This window comes from Microcaecilia unicolor, chromosome 6 (genome assembly GCF_901765095.1).
Source record: "Microcaecilia unicolor chromosome 6, aMicUni1.1, whole genome shotgun sequence".
Classification (NCBI taxonomy): Eukaryota; Metazoa; Chordata; class Amphibia; order Gymnophiona; family Siphonopidae; genus Microcaecilia; species Microcaecilia unicolor.
Window position 1 is genome coordinate 155607026 of NC_044036.1, and position 19229 is coordinate 155626254.

At 41.0% G+C, this 19229-nt stretch overlaps 1 protein-coding gene across 1 annotated transcript in view; it reads left to right on the plus strand.

Moving 5' to 3' along the window:
• Nucleotides 1-4382: 4382 nt before the first annotated feature.
• C6H3orf67 (chromosome 6 C3orf67 homolog) overlaps nucleotides 4383-19229 on the plus strand; it is a 223410-nt gene continuing 208563 nt past the window's right edge. The window contains exons 1-3 of the mRNA XM_030206446.1: nucleotides 4383-4403; nucleotides 6147-6236; nucleotides 10105-10198. Of these exons, the coding sequence (XP_030062306.1) occupies nucleotides 4383-4403; nucleotides 6147-6236; nucleotides 10105-10198 (205 nt within the window). The remainder of the gene's footprint in view (nucleotides 4404-6146; nucleotides 6237-10104; nucleotides 10199-19229) is intronic.

The window sequence follows — 19229 nt, forward strand, 5'->3', positions numbered from 1 at the left end:
GGAGATTGATCTTTTTCCTGCTTCATTTTTCCTCTCTGTTTGTACCCAGTATCATGCTTTCAGCCCCAGGCTCATCTCTACCTAAGACCTTCTCTGATATTGTTATGGTGCCTTCTGGGTCTTGCATACTCGTGGACATTTCAGGCATTTCTGATTTTGCATCAACAGGGCTACTATTGCTGCACAGTTGTTTCAAGCAGTTACTGAAAATATTCAATATCCAAACAAAAGAAAATCTTATTTAAAGTGATAGGTTTTGCCATTTTAACCCTATAATAAACCGAATCCCAAATTTGCATGCACAAATTTTTGGCAACTTTTATAAAATTAGGGGGATAAATAGCAGGCTAATGCACAATCACAGGATTGTGCATTACTTACAGGCTCATTTTTGAAAGAGAAGGACGCCCATCTTTCGACACAAAGCGGAAGATGGGCGTCCTTCTCACAGGGTCACCGGATTTTGGGCATCCCCAACTGCTTTCTGTCGCAGGGATGACCAAAGTTCACGGGGGGGCATGTCGGAGGCGTAGCAAAGGCGGGATTTGGGGCATGCCTAACACATAGCATCCTCGACCCATAATGGAAAAAAAAGGCGTCCCTGACGAGCACTTGGATGACTTTACGGGGTCCTGTTTTTCTTACGACCAAGCCACAAAAATGTGCCCAAACTGACCAGAATGACCACCGGAGAGAATCGGGGATGACCTCCCTTACTCCCCCAGTGTCACTAACCCCCCCCACCCTCAAAAAACATCTTTCAAAATATGTCATGCCAGCCTCTATGCCAGCCATCAAATGTCATACTCGCTCCATCACAGCATAGCAGGTCCCTGGAGCAGTTTAAGTGGGTGCAGTGCACTTCAGGCAGGCGGACTCAGGCCATCCCCTCCCTACCTGTTACATTTGTGGGTAGTAAATGTGAGCCCTCCAAAACCCACCACAAACCTACTATACCCACATCTAGGTGCCCCCCTTCACCTGTAAGTGCTATGGTAGTGGTGTACAGTGTGAGTAGTGGGTTTTGGGGGGGGTTGAGGGGCTCAGCACCAAAGGTACAAGGGAGCTATGCACCTGGGAGCACTTCTGAAGTCCACTGCAGTGCCCCTAGGGTGCCCGGTTGCTGTCCTGCATGTCAGGGGGACCAGTGCACTACAAATGCTGGCTCCTCCCATGACCAAAGGGTTATCCCCGCCCCTCCACCACCCAAGTTTTGCGAGACGTCCTCAGCAAACCTGGGTGTCCCTTTCGATTATCCCCTCCACAGTACATAAGTATATAAGTATTGCAACACTGGGCCAGACCAAAGGTCCATCAAGCCCAGTATTCTGTTTCCAATCCAGGTCACAAATACCTGACAAGATCCCGAAAAAGTTTAATACATTTTATGTTGCTTATCCCAGAAATAAGCAGTGATTTCCACAAGTCAATTTAATAATGGTCTATGGACGTTTCCGTTAGGAAGCCGTCCAGACCTTTATAAACCCCGCTAAGCTAACCGCCATTACCAACATTCTCTGGCAACGAATTTAGAATGGGTACCATATTCAACAAATTAAAGGCTTTGTTTACTAAGCCGCGCGGTAGGCATGCAAACCTTTTCGTGCACGCTAATGCTAGGGACACTCATATATTTCTATAGGTGTCTAACATTAGCATTGTACTAAAACGTTTGCGCACTTACAGTGCAGCTTAGTAAACAGGGCCCTAAATGGGATGGATATGTGGGTACCAATCAGTGTATATTTTGAGTATACATTAACAAAACAATAAACATAACAAGTCAGAAAAAAACATATCTTACTAATCAACCCTCGTAGTGAGGAAAAACAATGAGGTCAAGGAGAGGAGGAGGGAGACCAGAGAGAATCCAGTCAGGCACATGTCATTTGCAAACAACATGGAACCGAATATATAACCATTAAAGAAAGGATGAAATCCAGGATTCAGCATTGAAATGATAAGTAGTATTTACTTATTTACATTATTTACTACCCTGCACAATCCAGAAAGTTCTTGGCAGCTTACATTAGTAGCATGCAGAGTTAAAAACATAGATACAATAAAACATATACTTTTGACATAAAAGTAAGCAAACCAACCTTAGTTAAATATCAATGAATAACCCTCCAAAATAAATAGAAATTACTAAACATTACATAAGAACATAAGAGTAGCCATACTGGGTCAGACCAATGGTCCATCTAGCCCAGTATCCTGTTTCACAGTGGCTAAGCCAGGTCACAAGTGTGTGTACGTATATATATATTAGCATATATATGTTGTTTATATAATATCAGAAAGACTGGGAGCTTGTAAAAGAACCATTCATCTTCCAAGGTTAAATTCAGCATAAATAGTAGGCTTCAATAATGCTTTAACGTTCTCAGTAAGGCACTATGCACCAAGATATTTATTACTAGATTAAGTTCTGAGATGTCTGATTTAAACAATGACTGCTGGCACATATTTCTGTCATAAACAGTTGATACTTGCTGGAAAAGCCAAATCAGCCAATCATATTGGCTGATTCAGCTTTTCCTGATGCTACATGCAATCAATAAGGAAGAATCATTCCAGTGGTCAGAAAATCACACCTTGCCTTACATGCCTTGTATAAGAACCCCCGATGCACTTAAAAATGTTAAAAAATACTCTGGTGCTTTTAACTGCATTCTCAGAGAGTGGTGATAATGAGGACAAGACATAACAAGTTTCACCTCTAATTGCTAAAACAACTTCAACTCCTTTGGACTTGAAAGGATGTGAGTGTTGTACAGGCAGATCTGAAATTAAGATGCAAACCCATTAGTGAAAAAAAAAAAGTCAGTGTATAGTCAGTTGAGAGTATCTCTTATGGTGCTAAAGGAAAAAAATTTAACACCAAAGTTTCAGGGATAGATAGTTTTGTTTTATAGATAAATTAATATATGCTGGCAATACAGTATTTAAAAAAAATTTAAAGTCTGGGCTAGAAGATACAATGAGGTTCATGCTGGACAGACTTTACTGAATGAATTTTATGCAAGAGCATGCATTCTTTAAAGCATCATCACTTATTATGAGACGCCTCCTCCCCTTCCAAAATACTACGGTAAAAGGGCCCCCATTTATCACCATAAAAGCAGAGGATATTAACTAAAGGAGTCAGTCCAGAAGGCAACTCCTGAAATGGTGCAATGATCGTCATCATAAAGCATATAGGGCCAAGATTAAGTAAATGGTACCCAAACCACCAAAGAAGAGCATCTTCTACCTCCTCAGCTTTTCCCGCCCATTTCGTTCCAGTGTGGATTTGTACTGCCCCTTTAACTGCCACAGGCAGAATAAGCGAAAGAAAGTTGTTAGAGTATACACTGGAGTCACGGCGGAACTGTAAGACTTTAAAAACACTGGCTGAACGAATAGAGTTCTTAAAAATTAGAAACAAACAAAGTCAAGCTCTATTGCAAAGAATATGTGGTCAATCCCAGTCAAATTCATGTATCTTGAAGCAGAAAGATCAGCTTCTGGAAGACTGGCAAAACAATACAAATCCACACCAGGAAAAGAAAACGGGCGTGAAAAGCTGAGGATGTAGAAGATGCTCTTCTTCGGTGGTTTTCTCAAGTCAGGAGCAGTTTCCTTTCAGTGGTCCACTGCTTATGGAAAAAGCTAATCAGCTAGCTGAAAGTCCTTGGACTAACTAAATTCAAAGCCACTGTGGATGGTTGGAAAGATGGACCCCCCAAAACAAAAAACGACAATGTGGATGCAGCAGCTCATAGGATTGCTTGCTTTGTTTTGAGTAAACGAGGATGACGGCTGCGCTGGGAAGGGGAAACACACATTGCCCAATTTGGCTTCCTTGCTTACAACGGACTAGATAGGCTCACCTCTTTGCCTGATCCTGCCCATTGAAATCAGTGCTGCAATCCCATAATGTACTAGGATGAGGTACTCAGAAATCCAGGACTGTTCCACAATCTCCTGCCTGGCGCTGGATAACTTGATATCAGTAAAACTAAACATTATCTTCCAAACATGCTCAAGCACCTCCGACCCACCCTGCTCAAAAGTACGCACGCAGAAAACACACTGTTGACTGTGTCGAACAAGCACCACGCACACACGCCGACAGCGCTTTTCACCTGTTTCCCACTTGCACCCGCGCGTGTTCTTAAACCTTTACCGCTCGCGCGCTTTCTTTGGCGTCAGTCCTCGCCATGGCAACAAGGGAGCAGAAGCTCGTGCCTAGCAACCAGCTCTAGAGTGGCGTTGAGCCGGAAGCGCTGGAGCGGGGAGAATTTCAGGGGTGGTGGTGGGGACTCCGGTGTACGATAAAGGGGGTGTAAAAGGAACCCACCTGGGAAGTACTATCCAGGCGTGGAACATCTCCCAACATGTTTAAAAATGAATACCAGGTAAAGCGAAGCAGCCCTTGTTTTTCTTTTACCGTTTCCAGTTGTAGAGACAGGTGTAGTTTACAGAGCTTCCCCAGTGCTGATGCTTCTAGGCCACAGAAAAACCCTAAAACGGGAACTGGACAGATTGTCATGTTGCATACACTACAGAACTTAATCTTGGGTCGATGTCAATATGTTTGCCAGTGCTAGTATTGCCAGTTTTGCTTATTAGGCAAAGGCCCCAGGAAATAGCATTCTTTTTATTATGGTATGTATGCATTTATGCCAAACTTGTTATCTAAAGCTGCAGTTTAATAAAGGATATAGTACATGCTTTTACAAAATTAGTAGAAATGTTTCGAGTAAGTTTTAATTTTTTTAAAAAGGATGCTTGAGAGGCTTTTTACTATATGCACTAATGTGTACCTCCTACACACTAAAATGCACTGCTGTGGAGTGCACTCAGCCTCAGGCATTTATTTATTTATTCATTTATTTATTTATTTGTTGCATTTGTAGCCCACCTTATCCCACCTCTTTGCAGGCTCAAAGTGGCTTACAATACATCATGAGTAGTGGAAGAATGTTAGTAATAAACATTTCGTATTGCATGTTCTTGGTCAGCATGATGAGAAAAGCAAAGTAGTAGTATACAAGCAGATTTTAGGAGACAGTTCTAAAATTAAATAGGCAAGTTGTGCATATTCACTTGGGTTGATCTTTTTGGTATGCTTTTCCAAAGAGATGGGTCTTCAGTAGTACGCGGAAGTTCGCTATTTCGTGTATCGATTCAAATTGCGTGGCAGTGCGTTCCATAACTGTGTGCTCAAGTAGGGGAAGTTTGACGCATGCATTAGTTTGTATTTCATTCCTTTGCAACTGGGGAAGTGCAGATCAAGGAATTTGCATCTGGTGGTAGTTCAGGTGTTGGTGCTAATTTGGGCATTAGCACTTGGCCATTAATGAGAAAAAAATAGAAATGTGGCCATTTTAAAGCCATACTAAAAGGGACCTCAGTGCATGGGAAATCACATGTGCCATAGCCCATGTTCCCTTTTAGCCCAGCTCACTTTTGCTCCACACCTTCATTGAACCCTTCAGCTTGTGCTGTGCCAGTGGTAGGAGCAGAAGAAAGTGTAATTGAGTAGAGCTGCTACTTCGTTGCCCCTTGTTGCTGATGCCTCATTCAGCTTACCAGAACCAGTGAATGGTGAGAGGCAGGAGAAGCAAAAGCAGGCTGAGAAATGCTTCTTCTAAGTTCTTGCTTCTGCAGCAGTATCACAGTACCTGCCTAGTACTGGCCTTTCGCTTCTTTCCCACCCTCATGTTGCAGAGAAACTTAAGAGTAGGATCAAACCTGGAGAGTTATCAGGTATGTTTGTATGAAATGAGTTGGGTATCTTAGTCAGCCCAGTTCCATAGCCTATAGCAGAAGAAGGCCGTACCAAGGGTTGTGAGAGTGGTGTAGCCAGACAGGGCACAGGAAAGATGGTGGTGCTATATTGTTCCCTGTCCATTATCTCCTCTTCTTGCCTTGACACTTTAGGTGGGGCAGGGCATAATTCCGGCTTGGTATGATCCTGAGCAAAAGGGCTCAGATTGCAGGTCCTACTAGATTCCTTTGAACTGTAATTCTATTGCATATCTCATCACTGATTTGTGGTAGACAAAAGAGAATTGTGCTAAGTTTTCTCTATTCCTTCATTCTGTGATCAAATATACGTATTTATACAGTATGACAAAGCGCTGTTTGTATTTTAGGGAGGGCCATTTGTTGAAGTTTTCAGCGCTCAAGGCAAGGATCCTGCAGCAAAATGGAAGTTTATTGGCAGTCCGTCAGCAATTTGGAAAGTAAGATTTATAATCCGTATTTTATTTTATTTATTAGGATTATTTATCACCTTTTTGAAGGAATTCATTCAAGGCGGTGTACAGTAAGAATAGATCAAACATGGCAATAGGCAATTACAGCAGTAAAAATATTCAAAAACAATATAAAGTATGGCATGGTATACTAACAATGTCAGCACAATATGTAATAACCACATTATAGTGAAGGTAAAGCAAAGTATGTTACTACTGTAAAAAAAATGGCATGAAGCTGTAAAATGATCAAATAATGAAGGCCTGACTAACCTGAGAGAAACCTGCCACTACGAAGACAGTAAAATGAGCCTTTAAAGGCTTGATTCACCAAGTTTGGGGTCCTTTTACTAAGCTGTGGTAAAAATTTGCCTTAGTACATACACCCTTATGTAGAGGTCTGTCCTGTGATGCTAAGGCAGTTTTTACTGTAGCCATAAAAGTGCCTTTTTCTGTTTGTCCAATTAATGACCAGTGAGCTAATAATGTCCATTAGCACACAGCCATTTAAAAAAAAATGACAGCAGCAGCACTTAACTGCCACTATTTTGTAGGCAGCAAGGGCTCCTGTGTTAGTGTGTGGTAATGAAAATGCCAAGATCACCCTTCTCGCCCATTCCTCTCCCCCTAACCACATCCCCTCAAAAAAAATACAAAAATTATTCATGAATCAGCCTGCGTCCCCTGCAAATTGAACTGGTCACAGCAACCAGTAACAATTGTTATATATGACTTCTTATGTCAAAGAAACATTTTGAATAGAATTCAAGTGCTTTTTGACAGTGTATCATTTATTAATATTCAGGCTTTGATGAAGCAAAAATCACAATTTCACTAGTAGTGATGCAGATTTATAAGGGTCAAAAAATGGGCATCAGCCACAGTTTTTGGAAACCAGGTGAAAGCATACTTTCTGTTTTTATTTTTCTGTTCATTCTATTTTAGTTTTTATGCTTTGTTTTCTCTGTTTTTTAGCCTAGTGGTAAGTGCAGCGGACCTTGATCCTGGGGAACTGGGTTCGATTCTCTTTGCAGCCTCTTGTAACTCTGGGCATGTTACTTAACCCTCCATCGCCCCAGGTTCAAAATAAGTACCTGTATATAATATGTAAAACCCTTTGATTGTAACCACAGAAAGGTGATATATCGAGTCTCATCCCCTTTCCCTTTATTTTGATTTGTTGTTTTACTTACATATAATGTGTACAGCACTGCATAGGTCTAGTAGCGCTATAGAAATGATTAATAGTAGTAGTATTTGTCCTTGTTTTGCTAATTTTGGTGATTTTGTTCCCCTGTTCTCATTTTTGCTTTATATTTTGTCCCTCTGACCCTTTTTCTACCTTTATTTGTATTTTTGTACCTCTTTGTCTCCTCTGTCCTTTTTTTTTCTACCTACATCACGTCCCTTACCTTCCTATGTCCACAGTATTCCTTTCTGCTATGCCATTCTGTCTTGATGCTGGCACTAATTTCTCTCTCTCTCTTTGTGAACCGGTTTGATATACTTTTCTTTAGTCCTCTGCTAGTTATGCTACCAGCAGTGTTGCAGCATAGGTTCCACTGGGCTCTCTGTGATTGTCCCTGCTCTTGGTTTGAGCTAATCAGACTGCAGCAGTAACTTATCCTCTCTTCAACCCGATGGCGTGGCCTTTGTTGGTCCATAGCAGTAAATCCTTTTCTCTATGAGTTGGCAGCATGAACTTCACTAGTTCTCAGCAATGACTCCTCTCTGCAGCCTGGCAGCATGTGCTTCAAGTGACCTGTCAATATGATTCACCAGACTGTAGCCTTCTATCTCCTACCCATTGGCATGAGCTTCACTAGGCTTGAGCAGTGACTCCTATTTTTTTTCTGTCCTACAAGAGGTTGCAATAGTGACTTGTCTTTCAAATGTAAACCAAACAGCAGCAAGACAACAAACAATACAAGTTATGCCAATTAGTAAAAAATAAATAAGATCAGATATAAGTGAATTATAAAATCAAATTTATTTGATATAGAAAAGGATATTCATACATTAATTAAAACCCATCATGGCCATATTTTGGAAGAGCACACATCAGGGGTATATGTTAATCCTCCCACTTGTGAGCTTTATTTAAAAAAATTGACTGTTCTGTGCTACAGAACAACAAAACTGTAACAGTACTTTTTTTAAAAGTGGTATATCGCCATTGGGTAGCATCATAATTTAGTGAGGTCAAGTGATAATGTCACATTGATATAGAGGGGCATTTTCAATATGAGGTCTGAGTATGGTTTTCATCATTTTACTCAAAATCGTTCAGAATCTGAATAGGAAATATGGCCATTTTTGAAATGGCAAAACATCTTTTTTTTTTTTTTTTTTAAATAGCCACTTGCTAGATGTTTTGTGCTCTTTGCATGTATCTTTTTGGTCCATTTCCAACAAAAAAAAAAAAACATCCGTGAAAAACGCACAACATCAAGCCATTGGGATGTAGGAGAAGCCAGCATTCTTAGTAGACCGGCCACACAAACATCTCATCAGAGCAGTGGGGCAACCTAGGGGGCACTGCAGTGGACTTCACCTAAAAGCTCCCAGGTACACATCTCACTGTTCCTCCCTTAAGTTGTATAGTGAGCCCACCAAAAACTTACTGTACCCAACTGGACACCACTACAATAGCCTTTATGGCTGCAGGTGTCACCTATATATATAAATAAATAAATATGTGCGTACAGTAGATTTTTGGTGGGTTTTGGAGGGCTCACACTTTCCACCATAAGTGTAACAGAGTGGATTATAGATTGGTCCTTTTCTCTGTAGTGCGCTGCACCGACATTAGGCCACCCTAAGGACCTGCTTGCTGCTCTGATTGGACTGGCTATAACATCCGAGGCTGTCATAGATGCTGGTATATACTTTTTCTTTTACATCTGTGGGGGGTGGGAGGGGGTCGGTGATGACTGAGGGAGTAAGGGGTGTTCATTCCTTTGTTCCTTCAGTGGTCATCTGGTCATTTTGGGAACTTTTTTGTGGCTTAGTCATTATTAAAACACTGGACATTTTCATTTTGTTCCATTATGGCTGGAAAATGTCCATGTCTTAGGAACACCCAAATCCCGCCCTTAACATGCCTCTTTGAGGTTTGAGCGCACTGCAGATGAACTGCATAGAAAAATGTCTGGAAAATGGGTTTTGAAAATACTAATTTGGATGTTTTGGTGAGAAAACCATCCAAATGCTGCTTTATACCACTTTTTAGACATTTGTCTCTTTCAAAAATGATACCCATATTGTCATACTTTGTAATTACAACAACTCGGTATGATATACAATCATCAATTTTATACCTTACATATGCACTTTATACAGACTCTGCCAAAACAAGGGTGTGTTGGTTTTGATTAATGTATGGATGTAAGTGAATTATAGAAAAAAATCTATTGATATGAAAATATTTGATCTTTATATCTCTCTGTTTACTAATTGACATATATTTGTGGTCTTCTTGCTCTTTGGTTCTCCTCTGGTGTGATCAGTTCAGGCTTATCAACACATGCTTGACAAGTCTGTAACAGTGACTCCTCTTCTCTGTAGCCTGGGGGGGGGGTCTCTTCTGGCAGTGGTTCTCAATCTATCAGGAGCCAATTTAGTCTCCTGGGATGTCAGGCATCTGAAATATGTCCATTACAGAATTATTTTAAAAACATCAATATTCAGACGCATTCTCACAATATAATAAATCCTGCCAATGTGAAATTAACATATATTATTATTGTACTACTGTTAAATTTCAGTTATTAAGAGTTCAACCTTACATTCTCCATATGTTTCATTTGTATTACTTTTATATTATATTAACTACAAATGTTTGATTCTGTTTTAGGATTTTGATAAAGAAGTTAAAAGTTTTGTATTCATCCTTGAGGGCAGCATTCAGACTAACAGGATGCAGCTGCCAAAGGAGAACAAGCAAACTCGTAAGTAGCACTGCATTCTCAAATATTGCATAAGACTTTATATTTAATTGGTTCCCTCTGTATTGGAATTTATTTTATCGGGTATATTTTCAGCCTAATGGTGGCCATATAACTTTATAACGATAACTTATCCATTTAAGTTATTTGTATAGTTAGCGGTGGTAAATATGAGTGCTGCCACTTAATACACATATTTAACTTTATACAAATAAGTTGTGCACGTGGAACTTAGTTTTGTAAAGGTATGTTGACTTTTTTTGGCATTAAAGCGGGTTTTGCACACAGGAAAGGGTTTCTATAAAATGGCATGACTGCATATGTTCATGAAGAACATTTGCCTGCTTTTATTAATTTATTATTTATTTATTAGGATTTATCGCCTTTTCGAAGGAATTCACTCAAGGCAGTGTACAATAAGAATAAATCGAACATGAACAACAGACAATTATAGCAGTAAAAATATTCAAATAACAATACAAAGTATGACATGGAGGGGCATTTTCGAAAGAATCGTCTAAGTTGGAATTTGGACGTCTTTGTAAAACGTCCAAATTCGGAGGCGGGGAAAAGGTCATTTTCGAAAAAAGATGGACGTCCATCTTTGTTTTCAAAAATACCATGGACGTCCTTGCATTTGGACGTCTTTGATTTTTGGCCATTTTCTAATGCAAAGACGTCCAAATGCAAGACATCCAAAACAGAGGAGAAGCGGTCTAATGGTTAGTGCAGCGGGCTTTGATCCTGGCAACATGGGTTCAATTCCCACTGCTGCTCCTGGTGACTTTGGGCAAGTCAAATGCACAAGGGGCATTTTTGGATATGACATCTAAGTCTGAATTTGGACGTTTTTTTGTAAAATGTCTAAAATCAGAACAGGAAAGGTCATTTTCTACAAAAAAAGTCTATCTTTTCCTTTTCAAAGTGCTGTTTGGAAAAATGTTTTGTGGTTTGGGGGAGGAAGGGGAGGTGATCCCCAAGTCCCTCCAGTGGACATCTGGTCAAAAAACAGGTCTAGCTCAAAACGTCAAAGTTTTAGTCTTGGACGTCTTTGTTTTGTTCCATTATCACTGAAAGACATCCATGTCTTAGGAACGCCCAAGTCCTGCCTTGAACACACCACTAGCACGCCCCCTTGAAATTTGGACGTCCTTCTGTCGGACTGCAGTTGGAGACATCCAAAATCGGGTTTCGATTATACCGATATGGACGTTCATCTCTTTCGAAAATGAGCCTGATAGTATACTACTTACAATGTCAACACGTAATTTTACTTGACATTGTAGGGTATAAGCAAAGATGGAACATATAGATAGATAAGAGAGTAAGAGGAGTTAGAAAATAAGGTGACTAATTTAAAGAAAGTTGCACATGAGGTCAGAGAGATGGTTAACATATAGATAGGTAAGAGAGTAAGAGGAGTTAGAGAATAAGGTGACTTTTATGTGATCTGGTTTGGGCATTTCCAGGCATTTATGTGATCTTTGTGTGGGCATTTGAGTACAGAGTTGTAATGTGCATGCTTATTTTATAAAATATACACATACAACACTATAGGTACCTTTTTGCCCTTCTCAGATTGAAATCCTTGCTAATTTTTAGGCATGCAAGTTCAGAGTTTTTAGTATTCATTTTAATGAACTTATCTTTTCCAGAACTGACTCAAATCTTCAAAGAATTAAACAAAAAATGGTCATTTTCAGTGCAACGTTTGTTTATAATTATTTCATTCTTTCAACAAATCAAAATATTTGCCCAAGGCCACTGGTTGCTGACCCAGAAGGTGAAAAGGCCCAGTTTCTGAAAGAAGGCATTTCATGCAGTATAAATCTAATCTAAACTAGTTTATCCTTAATTTATTTTACAAGTTTAACTTGTACTGATCATCTGTAGTTTTGAAAATTATACTAGTACTATATAAGATGTTGCCTGATCAATCTTTGGATGGATGTGGTATATCTCTATGCTTTGTAAAACTAGTTCAAAACTAGCTGTCCTTAGCATCTTCTTAATCTATGGCAAACAAATGTGTTAGTTTCTCCTTCTTGTTGTTTTCCAGATATAATGTCAATATGATTTCTTAAGCAAAACTTGTTTTTCAGGTCATCAATTCAATTTATAGTCCTTTACAGACTTATAAGCATTCTCAGAGCATATGTTCATTAGTCATAGTTTCCGTGTCTTCAGTTTTTGTCCTTAGTATAATGCAATCTTGAGTCAAAGCCTGCCGACTTCTCATTTATTGCATCATTGATATTTGTACTGTATTCAACCTTATCTTAATATCCTTCCAAGCACTCTTGAATATATGTTAAACTTGGGGAAAGTCAGCTGTGATTTAGTCTCTGATCCTATGTGATGGCTGTTAAATGTTTATCAGAATCAACAGGAAAATATTGTTAAAACCAGATTTACCCCAGTTCACAACTATTCATTAGCTTTTATATATTTCTTGAGGAAAAGGTTACATTCTCACTTACTAGCCCATAAATTTCATTAAACTTGAGAAACTTCTTGAGATGCATATGTAACTCCATTACATTTCTGGAACTGAGGTTCAAAATTTGGCCATTTGTACCTGAAATTATATTAATAATAGGCGTATTTACTAAACCATAGTGCACGTTAATCTGTGTTATTTACCACTATTCCAGATAGGGCTATTTCACTTTAAAAATCGACTTGCAGACCTGCAAGATCAATGGGGAGACTGAAAATTACCCTCCCTATAGTGCTGATTATATTATGCAATTGACTTGCTATTTGACAGTAAATACTTATTGTTGTCCTTATTCTGTGTCTGAACCTGAGCTGGCTGTCCTACATGAGTATTTGCAGGAAAATTGGGAGAAGGGGTTCATACAAATTTTGACCTGGCCCCAGATGGCAAGAAAACAAAACAAAAACAACCAGCAATCTGTATCTGTGCTATATAAGAAGCTTGAAGAGTGCCTGTAGGAATTCCATGGTTATTTCCTGTCCTTCTAAGAGATAAGTGGATCCTCAGAAGATTCAAGCCACTTCCCAAAGGTTTGAGACATTCAGGAAGGAAGTTATTAACATGGAATACTGTTAAAATGGATTGTTTTACTATGAGACCCTGTGCTAAAATAACCCAACTTAACAGTAGCCCATGTTGGTAACTTCCCCCCTCAGTGTTCCATTTATTTATTTATTTTACTTATATTTCTAGGTTGCAGCCCCAGTTTCAAAATAGTGTACAAACAAGAAAAATGTAATTCATAAATCAAAGAAAAGTGTAAAATTGAGTGTGAGAAAATAAAGGCTAACAAAACAGCCCATTTAAAATCCCATATACATCAATAAGCACAGCCATACCTCATCAGTTACTAACTAGCTGCTAATCCCAGCATTTTCAGAAAAATCACTCCAAGACTGTATCATAATTTAAAAAACAAATGAAGTAAAAAGGCCAGACTACAGAAAAACCTACAATTTCACTTTTTCACCAAAAGGTAAAATAGCTATGTTTCTGCCAGATCTTTAGAGGCAATTTGTTCCAAAGTGAGGGAGATACTATTGTATAAAACTTGATTGAGATAAAAAGTCTATTCATTCTTTTTTTTTCAAAGAAGAAACAACAAGCAGTGATCGTGAGCCCATTAGGGACACTAAAGTACCTGCAAAAAATAGTATATGTAAACTGTTTTGACCGTATCTCCAGAAAGCGGTATATCAAATGTGGAATAAATGAACAAACATAGTGCCCCTTGACATGAGTGTAATTGACAGTTCAGAATATATTACTCTAATATAAGCCTAAGGTACAGGGGATGATCTCCAATTATTACCTGAAATATCAATGGATTCTAACGCAGTGATTGCAGAGACATTTACACACCATATTTACTGTGGCATTTTTCTGGCGCTGCAGGCCTTTGAATAATTCAAGGAAGCATTTACCATTGTTCCCCCTTGTGTATCACCCAAACCCTGCTGGGTTGACCAATAGGCTCATTTTCAAAGCACATAGAATTACAAAGTCACATATCTTACTATGGAACTTTGTAAGTCTATGTGCTTTGAAAACGAGCACCAAAATGTATTGTTAAATGGAGATTTTTCTGCAGATTATAGATGTTTCTAGTAGTGTGCTACAGGGATAAGTCCTTGGTCTGATTCTTTTCAGCATTTATCTAAGCGATACTGAGGAAGGAAAGATTGTACCTGATAATCTTAAGGTGACATTAGAGGTAGAAAAGTGATTGCATAAGCTAGGAATGGCTTGCAGGAAAAGGAGGTGATAGTGCCTCTGTATAAGTCTCTGGTAAGATCTTGTTTGGAGACTTTGCACAGTTATGGAGACCATATAGAGGGGCATAATTGAACGCGAACGCCCATCTCCATGGGCGTCTATGTCCGAGAACGGATACGTGAAGGAGCAGGACAGACCGTATTTTCAAAAAAAATGGGTGTCCATCTTTTTTTTTCGATAATACGGTTTGTGCCCGGCAAATCCATCGGATTTGTGCAGATTTTTGCTGGGCGGTTTCATTTTCCAGCGATAATGGAAACCGAAGGCACCCAGCTCAAAAACGAACAAATCCAAGGCATCGGGTCGTGGGAGGGGCCAGGATTCTTAGTGCACTGGTCCCCCTCACATGCCAGGACACCAACTGGGCACCCTAGGGGGCACTTGTAAAAAGTAAAACAAAAAAATTAAATACCTCCCAAGTCCATAGCTCCCATCCCTTGGGTGCTGAGCCCCTCAAATCCCCCCCAAAACCCACTGCCCACAACTCTACACCATTACCACAGCCCTTATGGCTGAAGGGGGGCACCTACATGTGGGTACAGTGGGTTTTGGGGGCGGTTTGGAGGGCTCCCATTTACCAGCACAGGTGTAACAGGTAGGGGGGTGGGCCTGGGTCCACCTGGCTCAAGTCCACTGCACCCACTAACAACTGCTCCAGGGACCTGCATACTGCTGTGATGGAGCTGGGTATGGCATTTGAGACTGGCATACAGGCTGGAAAAAAAGTTCTTAAAGTTTGTTATTTTATGGTGGGAGGGGGTTAGTGACCACTGGGGGAGTCAGGGATGATCATCCTCGATTCCCTCCAGTGGTCATGTGGTCATTTAGGGCACTTTTTGGGGACTTGTTCGTGAAAAAAAAGGGTCCAAAAAAATGACCCAAATTCACACTAAAACGCCTTTCTTTTTTCGATTATCGGCCGAGGGCGCCCATCTCTCCTCGGCCGATAACCACGCCCCAGTCCCACCTTTACCACGCCTCTGACACCCCCCCCCCCCCCCCCCCGTCAACTTTGCCTGTTTCCGCGACAGATTGCTGTTGAAGACGCCAAAATTGGCTTTCGATTATACCGATTTGGGCGCCCACGGGAGAAAGACACCCATCTCCCAATTTGGGTCCAAATATGGACGTCTTTCTCTTCCGAAAATAAGGCTGATAGTGTACCAATCCAAGTTTAATCTGTTTCAATTGAAAGTGCACATTAGTGTTTAGGACAAATTAAATGGTGGTGCCAGGTGTGGATTGAAGCCACAGAACTGACAGTACTGCACTAAACATTTGGTTTATGGTCAAGCACTGACAGATTGCTGCCTGGAGGCCATGTGGGGTGTTGCATTGCTCCCCACTATAGCAGCTGCATAAACCTGTCTCCTGCTCCTAAGTAGAGATGCTCTCACTGTACACAATGGGTTTACAATGCCCAGCATGCAGTTCCACTCCTCTCCAGGGTGCTTTCATCCTTATGAGCTGCCTGTGCATATCAGCTACATGTATAAGGAAAGACAGAAAGAAACAGGAATAGCAATGTAACCCTTGTTTTAGAAATATCTAGATGTGTAAAGGCACCATTTACATGTTTAGATTCACTATTTACAAATGCATGTATTCTTGGAAAGTTGTTGTTTACAGCAGGTGCAAAGTCCAAGAAGCCCTTCCCTGTTTCTTACCGGGACTCTCCTTGGAGTTCTAGCAAGGAGCAAGAGTGATCCCTAGTCACTTCTTCTCTGTTGGGTGCCTGGGTTCAAAATGACACCTCTTACCCATAGTGATAGTCTTGTGCTACTAACACTAGGAGGTGAAGCTTCCATATAAGGGGTGTGACTGGGTGAGGGGCAATCTATTTGTGAATGACAGTTACTCAAAATGGGATTAACAAAGAAAAATATCTCCTTGCTGGTGAGTACTGTCCTCAAACTTTATTTTATTCACTATATTACATTTATTACACATCTAGTTTCAAAGTCTTCAGGGCATGTGCAAAAAGGTTTTTAATATAGGAATGTACAGTACGTAATTAATTGAATCAAGAGACTAGACAGTAAAACATGTGCAAAACAAGTTTATACCTGGAAGTGGCTTGTTATACAATTGCCTGGAAAATATGTGGGTAAAAGTGAATGTGTAATGCTGTTTCACCTATTCTTTTACCTGCGACCAGCAGAGGCATTCCTTAGGGGTGGAGTTATGATGGGGTTTGGTCTTGCATAGTTGGATTTTTTTTCAAAAGTATGTTCATAAATTTTCTTGAAAATGTGTACACTTATTTTTTGTTATTGCCTATTTACTAGATGCGATCTCTCCTCTTCATATGGACTTAAGGATTCATTGTTTTTGGATTATGTTACCTTGCATAATTGTGTTGCAGGATTGTTACACTTCAAGTTCATGCTGACCTCCTTCCAATCTGCTCTTTTCGTATATCCAACTGACCAACTCTCTTGGCTCTAACCCTCGACTTTTCTTCCACCACATTGAACGCTCTCCTCAAGGTGCCCCCTCCCCCAACCCCCCCTTCATTATCTCCTCAGACCCTTGCTGAATTCTTTCAACGACAAGGTTCAAAAAGATAAACCTTGCATTCTCTACCTCGCCACCTCTCCCTCCACTAGTCCCGTTCCCCTCTCTCTCCTCCCCCCTCATTCCCTTTTCCTCCTTTCCTGAAGTTACTATTGAGGAAACTACACTTCTCCTTTCTTCCTCAAAATGTACCACCTGTTCCTCTGATCCCATTCTCACCACCTTCTTAATGCCATCTCTCCGCTCTTATTCCTTTTATCTGTCACATTCTCAACCTCTCACTTTCCATTGTGACTGTCCCTGCTGCCTTTAACATGCTGTGGTCACACCTCTCCTTAAGAAGCCTTCACTCGACCCTACTTGTCCCTCTAATTACCGACCCATCTCCCTCCTTCCCTTTCTCTCCAAGTTACTTGAGCGGCTGTTCACCGCCACTGCCTTGATTTTCTGTCCTCACATGCTATTCTTGACCCACTACAATCTGGTTTCGCCCCTCCACTCAACCGAAACTGCGCTTACTAAAGTCTCCAATGACCGATTACTGGCTAAATCCAGAGGTCTCTATTCCATCCTCATCTTCTTGATCTTTCCGCTGCTTTTGACACTGTCGATCACAGCATACTCCTCGATACCCTTGTCCTCACTTGGATTCCAGGGCTCTGTCCTTTCCTGGTTCTCTTCCTACCTCTCCCTCCACACCTTCAGTGTTCCCTCTGGATCCTCTTCTACTTCTATCCCTCTGCCTGTCGGCGTACCTCAGGGTTCTGTTCTTGGTCCCCTCCTCTTTTCTATCTACACTTCTTCCCTTGGTTCATTAATCTCATCCCATGGCTTTTCCTACCATCTCTATGCTGATGACTCCCAAATCTACCTTTCTACCCCTGATATCTCACCTTGCATCCAAACCAAAGTTTCAGCGTGCTTGTCTGACATTGCTGTCTGGCTGTCTCAACGCCACCTGAAATTAAACATGACCAAAACCGAGCTTCTCATTTTTCCCCCCGAACCCACCTCCCCACTCCCCCTGTTTTCTATTTCTGTTGATGGCTCTCTCATTCTCCCTGTCTCCTCAGCTCGAAACCTTGGGGTCATCTTTTCTTCTCTCTCCTTCTCTGATCATATCCAGCAGATTGCCAAGACCTGTCGTTTCTTTCTTTACAACATCCGTAAAATCCGCCCCTTTCTTTCCGAGCACTCTACCAAAACCCTCATCCACACCCTTGTCACCTCTCGTTTAGACTACTGCAATCTGCTTCTTGCTGGCCTCCCACTTAGTCACCTCGCCCCTCTCCAATCGGTTCAAAACTCTGCTGCCCGTCTCGTCTTCCGCCAGGGTCGCTTTACTCATACTACCCCTCTCCTCAAGTCGCTTCACTGGCTCCCTATCCGTTTTCATATCCTGTTCAAACTTCTTCTACTAACCTATAAATGTACTCACTCTGCTGCTCCCCAGTATCTCTCCACACTTGTCCTTCCCTACACCCCTTCCCGTGCACTCCGCTCCATGGATAAATCCTTCTTATCTGTTCCCTTCTCCACTACTGCCAACTCCAGACTTTGCGCCTTCTGTCTCGCTGCACCCTACACCTGGAATAAACTTCCTGAGCCCCTACATCTTGCCCCATCCTTGGCCACCTTTAAATCTAGACTGAAAGCCCACCTCTTTAATATTGCTTTTGACTCGTAACCCACTCGCCTCCACCTACCCTCCTCTCCTCCTTCCTGTACACATTAATTGATTTGATTTGCTTACTTATTTTTTGTCTATTAGATTGTAAGCTCTTTGAGCAGGGACTGTCGTTTCTTCTATGTTTGTGCAGCGCTGCGTACGCCTTGTAGTGCTATAGAAAATGCTAAATAGTAGTAGTAGTAGATTGTTTCCCAAAAGTTGACACACAACCCCCACAACCCCATATCCTGCCCCTTCTTCCACTCTATTCCTGGGATGTATCCGGGAGTCCTCCTGATAGTCTAGTGGTCCAATGCACAAATGGCTCCCCTCCACTCCTATCCGAATGTTGCCTTGGGTTCAAAATAGCCTTGATGACCCCTAGGTCAGACTACCACTAGGGATTATCCTTCTATATAGGGAGAATTGCTTCTTATATGAAAGGATTATCCCTAGCAGTTGTATTGCGAGACTTCATCTAGGAGTCACTGATGCCATATTGAATCCAGGCAGTGCCAAGACAGGAACAGAGCGGGATAGTTCCCAGCTTGGACCACTAGATTACCAAGGAG